Source organism: Podarcis gaigeae, assembly GCF_964106915.1.
Source record: "Podarcis gaigeae genome assembly, chromosome: 8".
NCBI lineage: Eukaryota > Metazoa > Chordata > Lepidosauria > Squamata > Lacertidae > Podarcis > Podarcis gaigeae.
Genome location: NC_139684.1, coordinates 43,819,148 through 43,837,769, shown reverse-complemented (window position 1 = coordinate 43,837,769; position 18,622 = coordinate 43,819,148). Strand labels below are relative to the sequence as shown.

The 18,622-nt window shown below is 44.9% G+C and overlaps 1 protein-coding gene across 6 annotated transcripts in view; it reads right to left on the bottom strand.

The window, feature by feature from the left end:
• The window catches only part of RIPOR1 (RHO family interacting cell polarization regulator 1), a 97,513-nt gene that overhangs the window by 69,762 nt on the left and 9,129 nt on the right, over positions 1 to 18,622 (bottom strand). Inside the window, exon 1 of one of the 6 annotated variants that reach the window (XM_083752226.1) lies at positions 13,195 to 13,585. The exons of 2 other annotated variants lie outside the window; for them this stretch is intronic. Coding sequence is in view for 1 of the 4 variants with exons in the window: in XM_083752225.1 (XP_083608351.1) it covers positions 4,668 to 4,728 (61 nt within the window). In the remaining 3 variants the exon portion in view is untranslated. Of the gene's footprint in view, positions 1 to 4,667; positions 4,787 to 13,194; positions 13,586 to 18,622 lie in introns of those variants that run through there. 3 more of the 6 variants (XM_083752217.1, XM_083752225.1, XM_083752214.1) reach the window with 3 other exon arrangements.

Below are 18,622 nucleotides of genomic sequence, written 5' to 3'. Positions count from 1 at the left end.
ATCAACCATCAGTACAACAGGCAGGTGAGGTGCCACCACTGGGCTATCAGCACTGACCCATGACATGACCTTATAACTGGCAATTTCCTACCTGTGGAGCACCCTCCCTGGTAAACTGTGCCAATCTCCCTCATTGCTGACTTTCAGGAGAAACTTAAAAACATTTCTGTTTACCCAGGCTGAAAAGCCACTGTTACTAGAAACCCTGACATCACTGGTTGAGAGAATCTTTTATTTTTAGAAGGTTTTTTTAAAAAACAAAACAAAACTATTTTTAGGCTATTTATATTATTGATGTGTTTGCCGCCCTGTGCTCCTTCAGAAGGAAGGGTGGGATATAAAATGCATTTTTAAAAGGAAGAGAAATGAGTAATAGGCACCAAATTGGGCCACTTTAAAACAGCATCAGACAAATCAATGGAGGGCAAGGCTATGACTGGCTATTAGCCATGATGGCTACATAAATATCAGTTGCTGGAGCACAAAAACCTGCTTATGTTTGCAACCAGGAGAGGTTAAAAGTGAAACAGACAACAAAGCCTTCCTGGGCAGGTCAAAGGTTGTGCCCATTCTGCACACTCTGAAGTCTGTTCTTCCTATATGCTCTAGGAACATTCACATGCCCTATCATGCCAGTTGATTTTTTAATTGATGGTTTAGATATGGGCACAGTTGCCATGCTTGTTTTTGTTAAAGATGAAAGAATCTGACAGGAAAGGATGGTCTTCCCTTGTTTTAGGTGGGGTAGAGAAATGTCTCAGGATACAACAATTCATTCCTGGACTGCAGGATCACATAACCAAAAAGCAGTAATTCAGGGTGGTGAATTTCCCAGAGTTCTGTTTTTTCCTTAGAAAACTTTCCTTTTTCTAAATTCATTAGTAACAGTGGATGGGCACCAACTGCAAATAGAGTTTAGCCTGGCAGCTTAAGTTTTTCACTTTGTTTATGATACCCAAGAAAAATAAACACTCTAAATTAGATCACTCTCTTCTGAGACATCAGAAAATTTCCTGATGCAAACTGAAAATTACCCCATGCAAATTTAGGCTAATTTGCGTAAGAACATTTTCCAGGTCAAATATTTCTGGAAAGTCCACATCACTGCTAAGGACAGAAACTTTATTTCATGTAATGCAGGGCCACACAACTTTTTCCTCTGCGGATCTCCATCTTTTCTTCCCTTGATTTCTTCTCTACTCCTCCCAACCCCTCCCCATGCTGTAAAGCTGCTTTTATCCCAACAGCTGTCTCTGGCCTGAGAAACAGTTTTCAGAAGGTATAATGTCTAAACAAGTTTGCTGCTGCCTCAGCATGCTAAGAGCCAAGAATAATCTTAGCCCCACGCCTACCCTGACCTTCCACATTGTCGTCGTCCTCCTCCTCCTCCATGCCTTCTAGCCCTGCAGGGAACACCTCCCACCACGAAAAACACTTGGTGAGCTATGTGGGCTTCACAGTGAATGAGATTCTCCCGGCATTCCAAAGGAAGGGCTGAGAGACAAAATTCCACAACAATCAGCACGCAGAAAACAGCCCAGTCCAGGCTACAAGGAGCAAAAGGGTTGCCAGAGTAATTGCTTCTCTCTTGATCCCCCTATAGGGGTGGGGGGGCCCTACAGGTGCTGCTGAACCACAACTGCCATCTTTCCTGACTACTGACCATGTTGGCTGGGCTGATGGGAGTGAAATCCAACAGTATCTGGAGGGCCTCAGGTTTCACACTCCTACTCATGCATGAACAGGGTAGGTGGGTGGAATACCCACGCCATGCATGTACAGAAGAGCAAAGGTGTTACACGTGCAGAGCTGAGAAGGCATTTCCCCATCGTTTTCGTGGGAGGAAAGGCAGATGGCATCAAAAAGATAAGCTGAGAGAAGTTGGGTACGAAAATGCTTCTAGTCCTTTTGAAACGTGCAGCAGAAATTTTTCCCTAGGAGATTTCACACTCGCATTAGCAATGATGACCAAATGCCAACTGAAAATAAATATGCAAGCTTGGCAGTTTCAAAAGTATTCAGCTTTGTTTACTAAATACAAGTAAAATAAACATTCTAAGTTTGATAAATATTGAGGGCATCTGAAAATTTTCTCATACAAATTAAATTTTCCCCAATACAAATTACCATATGCCAGGGGTGAGGAATCTTTGGTCCACCAGATGTTGTGGACTACAACTCCCTTCAGCCCAGCAAGCATAGCCAATGGCCATGGATGATGAGAGTTGTAGTTCAGCAACATCCAGGACTGGCTCAATATATTTTGGCACCTGAAGTGAACCACAAAATGCTGTTCCATCCTACCATGGCCAGGGAAGAAGGGGTGAATGAAGATCTACATCAGGACCAAGTTTGCATAGGCAAACTCAGCCCTCCAGATGTTTTGGGACTACAACTCCCATCATCCCTGACAACTGGTCCTGTTAGCTAGAGATGGTGGGAGTTGTAGTCCCAAAACATCTGGAGGGCTGACTTTGCCTATGTCTGATCTACACAACAGGGGGAGGAAACCAGCAGTGCCTCCTATTGGTCAAAAGGTCACTGTAGAGGTGGCATGGGGGGCAGATCTGGCTTCCAAGGAGCGCACCACAACTGTTGCTGCTACTGCAATTGCAGCAGGCAATGCATTCCTTGGAGAACAGATCTGCTGCCCCTGTGGATCCTGACACCTGAGGCAGTTGCCTCACCTTGCCTCATAAGTGGCTTAGCTCTGGAAACATCTGAAGCAACAAATATTATCCACGCCTGCCCTATGCAAATTAGCCAAATCACTATGATACTGGACAGGGTCTAACCAATTCATAGCATACAGTGCCAAGGAGGCAAATCTAGAATGTGTTACTGTGGTAATGATTACCCCAATTTGTCCCTCCTGTGTCCTTATCTAATCCTGAAATGAACAAAACAGGCATCCTAGGGTCTGGCTTTCACAGCTGGTGATGCAGCAAACAAACGGAGGAAACCCAACCATTATCAGTTCCACATTTGCAAAATAGGAAGTGCAGTATGCTTTTCATAATTATTTAACACTCACAGATGCAACAACTCATTCATCGAGACCCTTACAGGGAGCATTTTGGTGGATGAGCTTCCCCAGTGCTTCAACAGTCACATGTGGTTTTGCAGGCAAACATTTATCGACAGGCTGGAGCATGATAGGGCAGAGCGACACGGACTCCCCAATTCCTCAGGAGTGTGGAATATGGTGTAGAGAGAAGGATTCCGACTCCTGAGGGGGGCACTACACATATGTGTATGGGACATGATTGTATTTCAGTCATACATACTTTGCATGTAGGAAGTCCCAAGTATCAGCTCCTGGAACCTCCACTTAAAAGGATGAAGTAAGAGGTGATGGGAAAGACCCTGGAAAGCTGTCACCAGCTAGAAAAGATGTTACTGGGCTAGATGGGCAAATAGTCTGACCTGGAATCTGAGGAAGAAGGGTCATCAAATGTCATTTAGTCAATTCCCCTGAAAATGCAGGAAATGTACTGGAGTAAGACCTGGTATAAGGCTGTTTCCCCATTTCCTATCAGCAGAAAGCTGCCTTCTATTGAATCAGGCCGTTTAGCTCAGTATTGTCTACACTGGCAGCCAGAGGCTCTCCAGAATTTCCGGCACAGAATCTTTCCCAGGTCTACTTGGAGATGCTGGGGATTGAAGCTGTATGCAAAGTACAGTGGTACCTCGGGTTAAGTATTTAATTTGTTCCGGAGGTCCATTCTTAACCTGAAACTGTTCTTAACCTGAAGCACCACTTTAGCTAATGGGGCCTCCTGCTGCCGCTGCGCCGCCAGAGCATGATTTCTGTTCTCATCCTGAAGTAAAGTTCTTAACCTGAAGCACTATTTCTGGGTTAGCGGAGTCTGTAACCTGAAGCGTATGTAACCCAAGGTACCACTGGAAATGCTCTTCTGCCCCTTCCCCTAAACACAATGCAGCCTCCGAGGTTGAAATATCATGTGGAATCTCAGTGTGGAAGGAGAGAGGATTTTAATCCTTTCTCCTTGCACCTGCGAATGCACCTGCTACAAGGAGCAAAATCATCTGGGGGGGGGGTATTCTCAGTGCAGGAAATGGTGCAAAGGGGAAAGGATAAAGAAGCCCCTTCCTTTCATACCAAGCTTTGATTTCATATTGTAGCCTTGGCAGCTCCTGTGTGTTTGTATATTTTAAAGACAGTCAAAAAATGCATAATGTTTAAGAACTGCCCTGAGAATCTCAGCTTCCACATTTTAAAGCAAAGGCAAGGACCCAGTTCTTATGACTGCAAAGAAAGGCTGGGTAAAATGTATGGGAAATGCCACATGAAATTACACAACCATAACTGAACAGCAACAGAAGAATAGGATAGGATTTCTGGTGATTGGGGGGCTGAGCTTCGGAGCCCTGCATAGCTAAAGCATAATAAGTTATGCTAAATACATGCAAATGTGCTTGAGCTGCATAAATTATACACAACACAGAATCTGGCCAATTCCAATGTAAACTGTATTTGTTATGCAGAAAACATATTTCCCTTTGATAGGGAAAAGGCAGCCAACATGACTAGTGTTTGCCTCAAGGAAGGCAGAAAAATCCATGCAAGACCTAGACTCCAAAGGCTCAGAACATAGCAGCCTCTGCTTCCAGCTTTTAATGCTCTCGGTACCAAATTCACTTACCATCAGCACCTCTTATGACTTCCAAGAATGTCCTAAGCATTCCACAGGGAAGAATAATCATGAGGCTGTAAAGGCCATGGATAAAACTAAATAAATGGCTGTTCAAGGCCCTCCTCCTATTAACCACTGGGTCCCCACAAGTCCCACAAATAACATGAGAAAGCAGGCCTATTAGATTACATATTAATAATAACATTTACAGCCTAAACAGGAAAACTATTTTTTATACTGTTTAGATAGATAAAATGCAACAGGAACACACAATCAAACCATAGCACAACACAGCAACAGGAAATAGCTTTTAATAACCTCCTGCCTCTTCTGGACGACAGATGTCCAAACTGCAAACTCAGAAGGAAGTCACATGGCCTAGGAAAGATGTCATGGAACAAAACACAAAAGTTCCCAAAGATGCTGGAGAGAACTGAGGTTCAGTTTCTCCAGAAATTATTTACAGCACATTTCCACACATGTGAGAAGCCAGAAAAGAAACAAGGGGAAAGAAGCAGGCTCCCTGGCATTGGAATCAGTTAACAATGGGTCCACCTTTCTACAGATTGCCCCTTTCTGTGTGAAGTCCTTGCCGCAGCAAGCAGTAGCAGCCTGGTCCCAAGAGGCGGGCAAAGTTTGCCTCACCAGACATCAAAAGGAGATTGAGACTATCCAGCAACAGCTACCGCTTGTGAAAACACCAGACGAAAAGGCAACCCACCTCAGAGGTGCAACAACCTACACTTGAGGGAAGAAACAAGGAGAAAAGTGAGCACAGAATATGCCTATGACCCAGCCAGTTTCCAGACTAGCCTATAACACTGCCTGGCGTATAGCAGAAGTCAACAATCTCCTTCTACTATAACACATCTTAGATCTAAAGAGGCCATCTCAATCCTGTAGAAGCTGAATGGGGAATGAGGCCCCAGGGAACTCAGTAGGGTAGACTTCTGAATAAATATGCTTAGAAATGGTAGAGATGGAAGAGACTGTGGAGGTCATTTATCAATCCCCCTGCTCAGTGCAGGATATAACTACAGCATCCCTGACAGAACTGTGTTGCATTAACTCCAGCACTTATATTTGAACTTGTGAGCAGGGTTAGTTCATCAGCATTATCATTTAAAGATAATGTGAATATTAAAGTAAAAGTGAATATTAAAGTAAAAAAAACGAGTAATCATGCACTATCCTGGTCCTGTGGTTTTGTTTTTCCCCCAGAATTTAACTGTGCACATACTTCGTCCAGAGACTGCCGTTTTTACTAAAGAGAAGCTTAGCATCTGGGTTCTCCTCCAGAGGTCTGGGAATTGGATATGCATGACACAAGTAAATATGATGCCATTTTAAGTGTATTTTGTGAAAACAGCTCAGCTGTTCTGTTTGCTCTCATTGTAGCTTGGCTCTCTGTATTTCCTTATGCTTCTTATCCAGTTCTGCTTTCAGAAAGGCATTCACTTGAGTTAAGAAAATACAAGTTAACAGCAGCCAAGTGATAGCTTCATTCTCAGATTTCTGCCCACAATCTGTCCCCCAGTCTTCTCTCTTTGCTCCACATTGCTTTACATCGGGATGGGGAACCCCAGGTCCATGGACCAAATGCAATCCCCTGAGACGCTTCCCCAGGCTACGCCTTATCCCAAGGGTAGCCCTGCTCTGTGTACTCCTCAATTGCTTTTGTCAGGCTGGAAAATGTCATTGAACTGCAATAATGCCTCTTACTTGCCTGGACAGAAGATAAAAAGATGTGGATGGTGGGAGTTTGTAGAAGCTTCTGGCTTTGGTGTGGCTGCAATGTACTCTACTGTACAAAAGTTAAGAGTCATATCCTTTGCTCCACCCACTTTTGCATCTGGCCCTGCCCACCACTGACACATGGCCCTTGATCTGGAAAAGGTTTCCCACCCCTGGGCTGCATCAACTGTATCTCAATATGCAACACTACAATTTGTACGCCTCAGTGATGGAGAGGCTCACAGGCTTCTTGAGGAAATGAAACAGAAAGGAATTCCCTTTCCCTGCTTGATCGCAGTGATTCTCATAAAACTTCCAGATATCAATTCTCACAAACCTATTTGGATATGATTAAGTACAGAATACACACTTGCATTAGCATCCTGAGAAACAAGATTAACTTTAGATCTAAACTTCAGACTAAAAACAAGCCTTTGGTGCTGCTTTAACAGGAGATACACAACCCAAGCCTAAGGACCCAGAAACTGAAAAATGCTCTGGGTCCCTTGGGCACTCCTCAAAGGCAGGCACAGCTGAGAATTCACTAAGATCTAAAGTGCAAAAGCACAAGCACCATTTAGGAAACAGCAAACTGGTTCCTAGGCTGCTCTGAAATATTCAAGCCGCAGGACCAAATTCCTCTTGTCATTTACAAAGCTGTTATATAAATGGCACAAGGACACAGCAGAGAGAGAAAAACACCATTCTAGATAAAGTGCTACTCATTTCACAGTGCTGGCCTTATCTTTGGCACCCTTGTCAAAACTATTTAAAAGGGCCTCACACTTGGCCAAAAGCCCACTAGAATATTCAGGCTGGTGGCAGGACTGTGTTTGACCCTTTTCCTAGTCCGTTCTCACCTTCCCATAGTATCAGATCTCTCTCACAGCAGTCCTAAGAAGCACCGTATGCCAAGTAGCTCTGAGAACAACAGAAAGGCCATTCCATCTACTGCAGCAGCAAGAATAATACTGCTCCCACTACGAAGCACTGCTCCAGGCAGCCACCAAGCATTACTTAGTGCAGAATTCCCCAAACTGATGGCCTTCAGTGCTGTGAGACCACGGCCCTCATCATCTTTAGCAATTTGCTACATTGGCTGGTGCTCATGGGAGCTGGAGCCCAACAACACCTGGAGGATAATAGGCTGGGAATATGGTCAGCCCTGCCAGTTCAGGTTCATCATGCCCCAGGCAAAGCAACACCCATTGCAATTGGGAAACACGAGGCTTATCAAATTTGTTTGCTCAATGCATCCAATACGGCGCTAAAACAGAAACCCTATGCCTTTTCATCTTTTTGGAGATACAAGTAGAAAGATCATTAGAAATATGAGGCATTAGAAATATCAGCCTATTTCTATATAGCACAGGGAGCACTATTTCCTGTTCAAGGTGCCACATTTTAGGACGCATTTTGATGAACAGGTGCATGTCCAGAGGAGGAGGAGGAGGATCACAGATCCTCCAAGTGTCCCTGTTTTCCAGGGATGTCCCTGATATAGAGAAGCCGTCCCAATTTCTGATTTGATCCCAGAATATGTCCCACTTTTCCTTAAGATGTCCCTATTTTCATTGGAGAAATGTTGGAGGGAAGGGAGTTATCTGACCTCCGAGCCATCTGAAGGCAATCTTGTATAGGGAAGGGTTTATTTAATGTTTAATTTTGTTTTTATATATGTTGGAAGCTGCCCAGCATGGCTGGGGCAACCCAGTAATATGTGTGGGGTATAAATAGTAAAATTATCATTATGGAATGGGACGTCCCTACCTATTTTCATCGGAGAAATGTGATCAGCCTTTGTGATCAGGATGGCAAGGGATCTGGAAACCAAGTCCTAAAAGAAATGGTTGAAAGAGCTAGGTATGTTTCGCCTGTGCAAGAGAAGATTAAGAGAAGATATTATACCTATATGCAAATATTTGAAGGGCTATTATGCAGAAGACGCTGCTCCAGAGGGAAGGGCTAAAACCAATGGGTGGAAATGGAAGGGAAGCAGATTTCAGCTAAAGATCAGGGGAAACATCCTAATGGTAAGAGCTGTTCCTCAGTGGGACAGACTTCCTCAGGTGGTGGTGGGCTCTCCTTTGTGGCGGGTTTACTTAAGCAAAGGCTAAACAGTCACCTAGTATGGATGCTGTAGCTGCATCCTGAACTGAGGAAGGGATTCAATGAGATCTTTTTCAGTTCTATGATTCTGCACATGCAAAAACTGAGGCATCTTCCTCTAGACCACACCTAAAAGGACAAAACATTCTTTTATTATCATTAATCCCCAAAATTGGGAGTTCAAGAGCTGAAGGACACTTGGCAGAAACTGACGTCTGCATTCAAAACAATTTAATCAGTTTTTAAGAGGTTGGCCTTGAAGCCAGAAACATGAAGATCACATACTGCAAACCCACCTGGTCAAACAATTGAGAGCCTCCATATTCAGAAGCAGTCCTTCCAAGTTATAACCCAGATTATACATTAGTGAGCCACATGCAACAAATAGATTTAGCTATCAAAAGTTGTCAGCAACAAATGAACAAATTCAGTACATATATCAAGATGGCCAAGTTGAGGAGGGTACCCTAAAGTCCTCAGCCACCATGTTGAAAGTGAAAGATAACATTTCAACCATGGTACTGTTATGCTTATTATTCTTACGGGATTTATTCAGGAAGGTAACTGGGGGCTTATTTGTGTTTTGTAGCATTTGCATTATTTGCAAATAATGCAGTTGAGCACACTATTTAAGTACTCCAAAAGTCACAACCCACTAGTTTTGCATCGTATCTCTAAGGAGACAAACAGCACCCCAAGATGCTTACAGAGTCCAAACTAAGCTCATTGTCTCACCTTTTTCAGTCTGACAAAAGTCACTTCCAGACAACCTGTTTATTGAGCATTCAAATGCTTTGTTTGCATGAAGTTAGTGGGGCTATTTACTGAACATTCATTCCTAGTTGACTGTGGCGTTGTTACCCCAGACTTTCCAGTTTATTTTCCTCTCCTTACTGTGAAAAATTCAGACTTTATTTTAAAAAGTGGGCTCGTTACACAACAGCACCTAATCTACTTTCATTGTGCAACCTGAATTTGTTGGGAAGCAGTTGTATCCCACTTGCAAAATGAAAATAGTGACAGTGCTTGCAAACTGAAGTCATCTCTCCACACAGACACTTGGGTTACATCATCCTTAGCTAGGGTGCAGGGAGAGGTATATTTTCTTTTGCCAAAAGAACCCTCCAACTATTTCCTAGTCATTATGGGCCAGCTATTTAGGGGAATCAGCCAATTACCCTAACAAAAGGAAGACATTTAGCATCTCTGCTGGGATAGTTAAGCTAGCCCCCAGGTCTTCTATCCAACCCAGAGAGTTGCCTGTACTGTACAAGATAAACCCTTCTAGCTCATATGCCCAAATAAACAGGGTATAAGACCTGAGAGATGCAGGGTTAACTTCCCACTCAGTCAGGAAGCTGACCTTGGCCCAATTTCTTTTACCCTAGCCTACCTCACAGGGTAGAGGGGGTGCAGAAGAGAAGAACCATATGTGCAGCCCTGAGGTCTTTGGAGGAAAGGCGCAATCAAAATGTAATAAACATATAAGATTTCCCATGATCTATAGGTGTTGTTCAGGACTAGAGGCCACATCTTGATAAAATAATTTACCAAATTTTAATGTGGGTTGTTAAACCTGAGATTAGACTAACTTTAATGCTGTTTATGGAATATTACCACTCCCCTCCTCTCTCCTCATTTTCTTTCTCTCTTTTCCTTTCTTGCTTTTATCTTTGCTCTTTCTTTTTATTGTTGATGTTGTTATTATTGCATTTTGTGCATTAGAAAATGGAAATAAAAACAATTACAAAATATAGCCCAGATTAGACTGAGGAAGAGGTAGGAGCAGTTGCACCATTCTGAAGCGTTTGCATAAGGACCACAGCATCCACTTCTGGGAGCGCCTTTGCCAATCTCAGAGATAATGGCCACTTCCTCTCCAGAAAAGAGAAGTGAATTGTGGTATATGGCTTCTCTGTTCACAGTCCTTCTTGGTAGGAAATGAATACTGATTTGAACGTGCATGGACAATAAAAAGGTACGATAATTTCTCATAAATCATTATCACATTTCCCCCTTGAATTAGCACCATGTAACAATTGTCCTTCACTACAATATACTCCTGAAAGTGTGAAAAGGTTAAATTAGATGTGTGGATCAGTATCTTTTGGTGGGGAGAGGGGCTGACGAACCATTCCCCTTTCCACCAATACAAAACTCCCCCTGCCATGCAGCAGCTTTTCTTCTCATGGAAAAAAAGATGTAAGAACCATGCATCTTTTCCCCAAATGGGTGTGGGTGGAGGCAATTTTGAGCAGAAAATTGCAGGAAGCTTGAACTGCCCCTCCCACAAGCCGCTTCCCTCCATATGTAGGAAGAAAAAGAAAGTTTCCCCATATTTCCAAAAGGGGGGGAAAGCAGGCCTGGGGAGGGATCAATTCCAAGTGGCAGGAGAAGAAAGAATCAAGCCCTCTCCACTTGGGGGGGGGGGGCACGCTTTGCCTCTCAGTTGCATCCAAGGCTGTTTTTCTTATAATTTTCAAAAGATGGTCAGAAGACTGTTCTAGTTTGGTTCAAAACAAGTTTCTTCAAGTTATCTCTCAGAGTTTTCTCTTCCAAAGGTAACCTCTGAAACGGGCTCCCCATTTAACTGTCACTGTTTCTGTTTCTTAAATAAGGTTCTCAATTATACATTAAAGAACCATCAGAGGCAAAGTCCACCTTAGGCTCTATTTGGCAGCTCCTACCTGATATCTCTTGCTTGCCACATCCCAACACCAGCAGAGACAGAGACTCAGCCTTGGTATCAAAGTTACTCCCTGAGCTTCCAGGCCTGGGAGGGCAAGTGGCAGGGAGCAGAAAGCTTTCATCTGAAAATTACACCCTGCTAACCTCCTCGGGAGAATGTTCAGGCTGTGAAACCCACACTGCAAATTACACAAATAATGCAACAAGCTGAGAAGCGGGCAGGCGGCAGGCAAATCACAGCCAACTGGCAACCAGACAGCGCACTGGGGAACTGGAAATTTAATCAAGCATTTGCAGAGAATGGCTACTCAGCCATGAAATGGAAAACGAAGATTACCTGGTATTACCAACGTGGCTACTGCCCACAGCAGAGCAACCAGAAGAAACAATGCAAGGGGGAAAGCAGATCCAAGTTCCAGCAATTTGCAAGCTCTTTAAGCCTGTGCATCTCGCTTCTCCCAGAACTGCAGGGAAACCCAGTCATTAGCCATCCTTAGCCACAACCCCAGATCATCAAATCCTGTCACTTTCTTTTGCAACCACTGCTCCCAAGCTTTCTCTGAACCTTTTGCCACTACCGCAGTCTCCTGCCCCCTTCTTCCACTTCTCAGCATAGCTGGAAGAGGATGTACACTATATGCTCCACAACAGCATCAATCTGAATTGGAGGGTTCTCAGCGCAATCCTAACCGTGGTCTGCTCAGAAGTAAATCCTGTTGAATTCAGTAGGGCTTACAACCCCCAAGTAAAGGGATTAGGATTGCAGCCATCCTAGGGCTTAGCTCAGCAACACATGATTCAAACAAAAACATGCAGCACCTGATCATAGGCAGAGTGCTGCTCACAGTGGTTCAACAGTAACATACATGTATAGATATAAACACACACTGAGATTGTCTCTCCTTATGGAATCAATAACTGCCTCCATTGAACTTCAGAGGCAAAAAGTTTTTCTAACTCACAGGTGGTAGAGGGGCAGGGAAGCAATGGCTGCCACCGCAGCTACAAGACGCACTCAAATGAGTGTCCAAAATCCTGATCTGGAAACTGTACCATGCTCTCCTCCCACTACCATCACATGCTCTGAAAGATTCCAGGAAAGGGAATACTTGGAGTAGGAGGAAGAGAGAGGTTCCCATATTATAGTACTGTATTCCACTAACACTAAGCAAAATAAAAATAAGCCATTAAAGAAATTAAACAAGGTTGTGAGTGTCCAGGACATCCATTATAGGAAATTCAAGATTAAGAGCTCGCTGAACCATTGCCATTCCCAAGTTAGGAAGTGACTGGCTCAAGCTGCCTATAACATTCTTACTCATCAAGGGGGTCTGATGAAAAAAAAAAGAGGGTTCAGAGCGGGAAGAGTCTGGGATGGACTTCGGGAATATTAGCCTCAGGCCTTTTATAGTCTCACAAAGGGGGACATCTTACAGACACTATGCAGAGCTTCTCATCCTCCAAAATGTGGCAAACCAGTACTTCTGCCTTTATGGGACCCTCATGCTCATTCTGCTGAACAGTGGCCCCAAAGTCCCATGCTGATGGCACCTTGGGCCCTGGAAAGATTCCCCCGTTTGTTTTCCTCCCATGGGGAGCCCAGAAAGTGAGTTGGGAGACAGATCTCAAAGCATACACAGGAGGCACACCATCCCGAAGTATCTCCGAGTCTAGAGGAAGAAGAGTGAGAGGTAGAGAGAGCTCCAGCCTTTCTCCATGTAGGGACAACTTATCAAGAAAAGGGGGAAAGATTCAGGGGTGGTGGAGCTTATATTTTCCCCAGCAAAGGACGACGGAGCGTCCCCAACCCCACACCCTCTCAAATCATGTAGGAAAAGAGCGAGGAGGAGGAAGCAGCAGCAGCAGCAGGGACCCCGTCTCGCCCACTCTTCCTCAGGGTGCCCCGTGTGCCCAAGACTGCCTCAAAAAGCCAACCTTTAGCAGAAAGCGAGGGGGGGTAAGCCGTTGGCCGCCAGCGCGCCCTCCCCCAGCGCCTCGCACTTACATGGCTGCTAGTTGAGTCCCCGTCGTCGGTCATCCGCCCCGTCCGTATCCGGACGCCGCTCCGCAGCTTGCCTGGCCAGCCACCCACCCGAGGCGCACGGCAACAAGACGGGGAGGAGCCGGCGCGGGACGAAGCGTCGGGCCGAGCGCGGGGAGGCGGGGCGCAGCGTCTCCCACCGGGAAAGCGGGAGGAACAAGAGGAGGAGGAGGAGAGAGAGAACTTCGCTTGGAGGGCGGCGTTTCCCTCGCTATAACGCCGAGCGGGGAACTCGGCGGCGCCGGAGCCACCCGACCCGCACTTCCCCTTACAGTCATCAATCATCCTTCCAGACGTTACGCCCGTAGGGGGCGGGGATGTGCCTGTTGGGGTTAACGCTTCCAAAAGTTGTGTCGAGCGGTTTTAGCTGGGGGGGGGGGGCAGCGGAAGTGAACATTTTCCTCCCCCCCCCACCCCCGTGCAGGCATAGCGTCTGCACAAGGGTCATCATATAAGTGCTTTCGCGGCAGTACTTGCCATTCGAATATGAAAAACGCATTTCTTCTCCTTTCCTAGAATTCTGTCCTCTTCCTGCTCGCGTCAACAACATTCACACGTGCACACAGACTTACGCTTTTAGAGCTAACGCGTCAAAGCATCCATTTGTTTTGCTATCCTAAGAAAAAGAGCTGATGGAGCCACCGCGGTGACGTCTCCTCCTCCTGTTAAGATCCGTTTCCATTAGACAGCATGAATGCCGTCATATTTTAATTGTAAGTTCACCGGTTGATCTGCTTTGTATTGTTTTTCTTCTGCATATTGTTGACTGCGAGCAGCTTTGAGGTCCATTGCGGAAATGCTGCCAGAAAAGCTTCGGCTCAAGAGCGTTAGAAGGGACCAGTGAGGCCACATACTCCATCCCTGCTCAGTGCAGGAGCTGCAATGCAAGATGCAACCACAACACCGTTGACAGTAGGCCATCCAGCCTCCGCTTAAATGCCACCAGAGTAGCAGAGCCCACCGTTTTTTGAAGCAGTCCCTAGTACTGCCAGGCAGCTCATACTCTTTAGTTTCTCCCTAATGTTTAGCTGAAATCTGCTTCCCCGCAGTTTCTACCCATTAGTTTTAGCCCTGATTTCTGGAGTGACATCCTCAACATGACAGCTTTTCCAATATATTTGAGAACTGCTATGTTATGTACCATAAGTATTGATGGACAATATATTTTTTAGCATAGCAATCATACGAATGCTCAAGACCAGGGGTCGGCAACCTAAGGCCCATGGGCCACAAACGGCCTACGGGGGTCGTTTAACCATCCCACGAGCCGCTCCCAAACCGAGCCGCCTGCTTGGCGAGTCCCTGTGCGCTGCGCTAAAACCACTCGCTTCCGCAGCGCTGAAAGTAGTGTCTGCACATGCGCAGATGCTGAAAATCATGGGCCTGCACACGCAATCCAGCCCATGGAGTGATCGCCGCTGGAGTGAACCGGCCCAGACGAGATAAACCTTGCTGCCCCCTGCTCAAGCCACTTCATATGGAAAAACCTGCAACATGCAATATGTCAAAAATGTTGACAACCGAGGCCAGGACTGAGATTTGGCCCTTACTCTAACTCCCTTCATTTAATTCAGGCACAGGAGACCCCCTTACAGCTGGCAAAAAAAAATAATGTTCACATCCGGAATGTAATTGCCTTGCAATCCCTGTACCCTGCCAAGCCTGGAAAGTTGTGGCACCTTTGAGGGCCAGAGCTTTACACAGGCTCCTCCTGCTTGTCATGGGTTTTCCCCTATGAGGATAAATACACACCTCTCTCATCCTTGCTACATGTTTCTATTTACAGAACAAGTCTCCAAGGGCTTGGCTTTGTTGTTCTTGCAGCTCTTTGCTGCTGCAGTTTCCATGCTTCCACCCGCCTCCAACCAGCAGGTCTCCCACACATTGAGGAGGGGAGGAGGAGCTGCTCCCATTGGACAACAGCCCAGTAGGAGCTTGGCTTGATTAGCTGGTTATGGTGTCAGTGTTTCATTTTGATTGACGGCAGATGTCCAACATTTGAGCCAAGCTGCAAAGCACGTTGCTACAGCGTTGGAGCACAAAGAGAGACATTGTGAGCATCTTGAGTTGATAATTCCTATGAAACTCATGACCCGGCTATACAGATCAAGAATATGGTCTTTCTTTGGGGTGGGCTGAGAACCCAAGAAAGGCCACCTCGGTCTACACCCACATGTGCTTTCCCATATTAACTCATTGCAAGTCACAGCAAACAAAGAAGATGACCCCTCAAAGGGCAGCTGAGAGCGGTGGAAAGGGGGATAAACAATAAAACTGCCAATATCAAAATGCCATTATATAAATCTATGGTGGGACCATGCTTTGAATGCCTCCACAGTCGGAGGCAGTATGCTTCTGAATACCAGTTGCCAAGAATCACATGTGCAGAGGAACACAGGTATTAATTGTGGACTTCCAATAGGCACTGCAAAAACAAGATGCTGGATTTCCCAGGCTTTTGGCCTAATCCAGCAGGGCCGTGACAATTTTTGTCCCAGGCTTTTTAGACTTGTCTACCCATGTACTATCTGAAACAAAAGAGGCGCATTGGTTGACAGATGTGATTTTTTTTGCCCCACTATTAAGTGTATTAGGAACTGTACTTCTGATCTAATTTTTTTTTAAGTCATCTAAACTGGTGGCAATCATCACATTTTGCGGTAGTAAATAAGCAAGCATGCAAGTACAGTACAGTGGTTGAAAGGAATGGCTGCTAATCATGACACCCGTACATTTCTACAGTATCAGACACAGTACGACTCTTGGTACCAGTCACTGGGATCCAGCAGAAGAGGGCACTTCTACTCACATTCTTGTGTTTAGGAACTGATTGCTGGACTTTAGTCTGATCTAGCAGGACTCTTACTTTTTTAACACAGTAAGTAAGTAAGTAGTTGCTAGCCTCTTATTGTGCTTAGTTTTGTTTTCATGCAGGCTGTAGGCTAGCTGGCTGTTACTCCTCTGGGAAAGCAGACATTCCTTCAGTAGGAAGGACTCTTTCTGCCCACACTGTCAAACACATGCTGCTCTTGTTGTGTCCTCTTTGTGTCCTCCAGCTCCTTTATAATCCCCATTCCTGCAATAGGATGAGTCATTTTAGCTTTCTTGCTCTCTGTGGTCATTTTAATGCTCAGTAGGCATCCAGGAGACAGGAGATTTATACATCTATTAAATAAGCTTCCAAGGAGGAAAAATATAAAACTCACTGCAAAATGCTACATTATTTTAGCATTTCTCATAATTATTGTGTAATTCATGATACTCTATCACAAGCCTATCAAGGCCAATTCTTCTTTCTCTCTCAGTGTTTCCATCAACATAGTTTACATACCAATTTAACTTAAATACAACACATGGTCACATTGCATTCAGTTCAGTTAGAATACAAGCTAGATAGATGACAGTACATATAATGCAAATATTACGCTGCCTGTCTAACTGTGTATTTGAAATTAGTAGGACTGATTCATTCCTGGGGGTGGGGATGTTTAGGACTGGGCTGTAACATTCATCAGTTCCCAGACATAATTGCAAGACCACCTGTGTTTGTTGATAAAATTTCAGCAAAAGGCAAACATTGTAGATGTCTTAAGAGATTAACTCATTCTTTCCAACTTATCTGCAAGTGAGGTCAATGCAGTTCCAGAGCATTTCCCTTCTTGTTTACCCAGATTGTTCTTTGGAGTGGAGAGACTAGGTTTCTTGAGTGCACTTTCTTTAGAGGATCTCTCTGAAATCTACTGAATCTAAGATACTGACAAAAATGCATGACCTAGCTGTATCCTGTGTGGGCCGCATACAGACCATATATTTAAAGCATATTTTCCCCAAAGCATCATGGGAACTGTAGTTTACCCCTCACAACACCCTTAAACCACAGTTCCCAGGATGCTTTGGAGAAACTAATGTGTTAAAGCATGTATTGTTTGCATGCGGATTTCGTTGCAAGAAGAAGAATCAAGCCCAAAACACTGCATGTTACCAACCCTTGGAAGTCTCACTCAGCCTTAAATTGGCGGCTTGAACTTCCTTGCTAAAGCAGGAAACATACTTTGCACATCAGAGACAATTTCCTTTGCTACTATACTTTGCCACATTGCACTGAAGACAATACCAACAATTATGGTAGGATTACTACAATGTAGTCTTCATTCATCTGAGTTTCTCAAGTTTCCTGTCATCTCAAGCTCTGTCCTGTTACTGCTGGACCACATTCCTAAGCATCAGATTTTTGTCTTTTTAAAGAGTTGACCAGCCCATGGCATCCCAGGGATCTACCTCAGGACACCACTAAATGCTATCCCATGCGTCAGGTAGAACGGCTACTTATCCATAAAAACTATTAAAAAATGACAAAAGACTGCCCAGAATTACATGTGCTGGTTTACATGTATAATTGCAAATTTAGAAATAATTACTAAAATAAATACATCTCACCATAGGAAGGAAGACTAGCCATCTGTCATGGATGCTTTAGCTGAGATTGCTGCATTGCAGGGGGTTGGACTAGATGACCCTTGGGTCCCTTCCAATTCTATGATTCTATAATTCTATTATTCTACCGATCAGAAGATGTGTATGTCTGCTTAGTGTGCTGTCCGTGTGTTGTTAACGGGCAGTTTCAAGGCCCCTGTTGTCCAGGATTTTCTTTGCAGTGGACTTGGACTAAATAGCCCTTCAAACTGAGGACTGTTCTCTGTGAAGTTGGAACACATGGCTAGCTAAACCTCGGGCTTTCGAATGGCAGAGACCTGTCAGACCTTAACATTGCATTGTGGACATGAGAACTTCACTGCAGTTACTGTAGTCACAGATCCAACCAGCGGCCCCTCCAGATCTACAGAGTGTTTCTAACAGTGCTAAGATTCAGAAGAAGTAGAGAAAAACATGCCCATTTTGGTGAATGAGGGGTTCAGGAGGTTGCCTGTATTGCATGTGTTGGCTAGGTCATTCCTCCAGGAATGTCTCTTCTTTGAACTCCGTTATAAGCACTTGGCAGCTGAGGCATTGGGATTGCAGCTGTTCCCTAGGGCAGAGAGCTTCAGAAGGAGCAAGGACACTGTGCAGAGAAATGTTCCATCAATAAACAAGACTCTGCCAGAAAGTCATGCTAGAACAACACAAGACCAATTTATCTAGAAAGAAGACGGCGCATCACTGAACATTCAGAGACGCACTCACAGGCCTATCTCCTCAGCCCCTTTGCTGGCCATAGCTGCTCTCTCTCACCATCTCCCCGCCATGAGTGACAGAAACAGCTGGGCCCACTGGCTCTGCCAGCAGTTGATTAGCCAGCGAGTGTATCACTTTGTGTATTCAGAAGTGCAGCCTTGTGCTTCGGGTGTGGTGCGTGTCAGTGGTGCCATCAGGGCAGGACTTTGGGGCAGAAGTC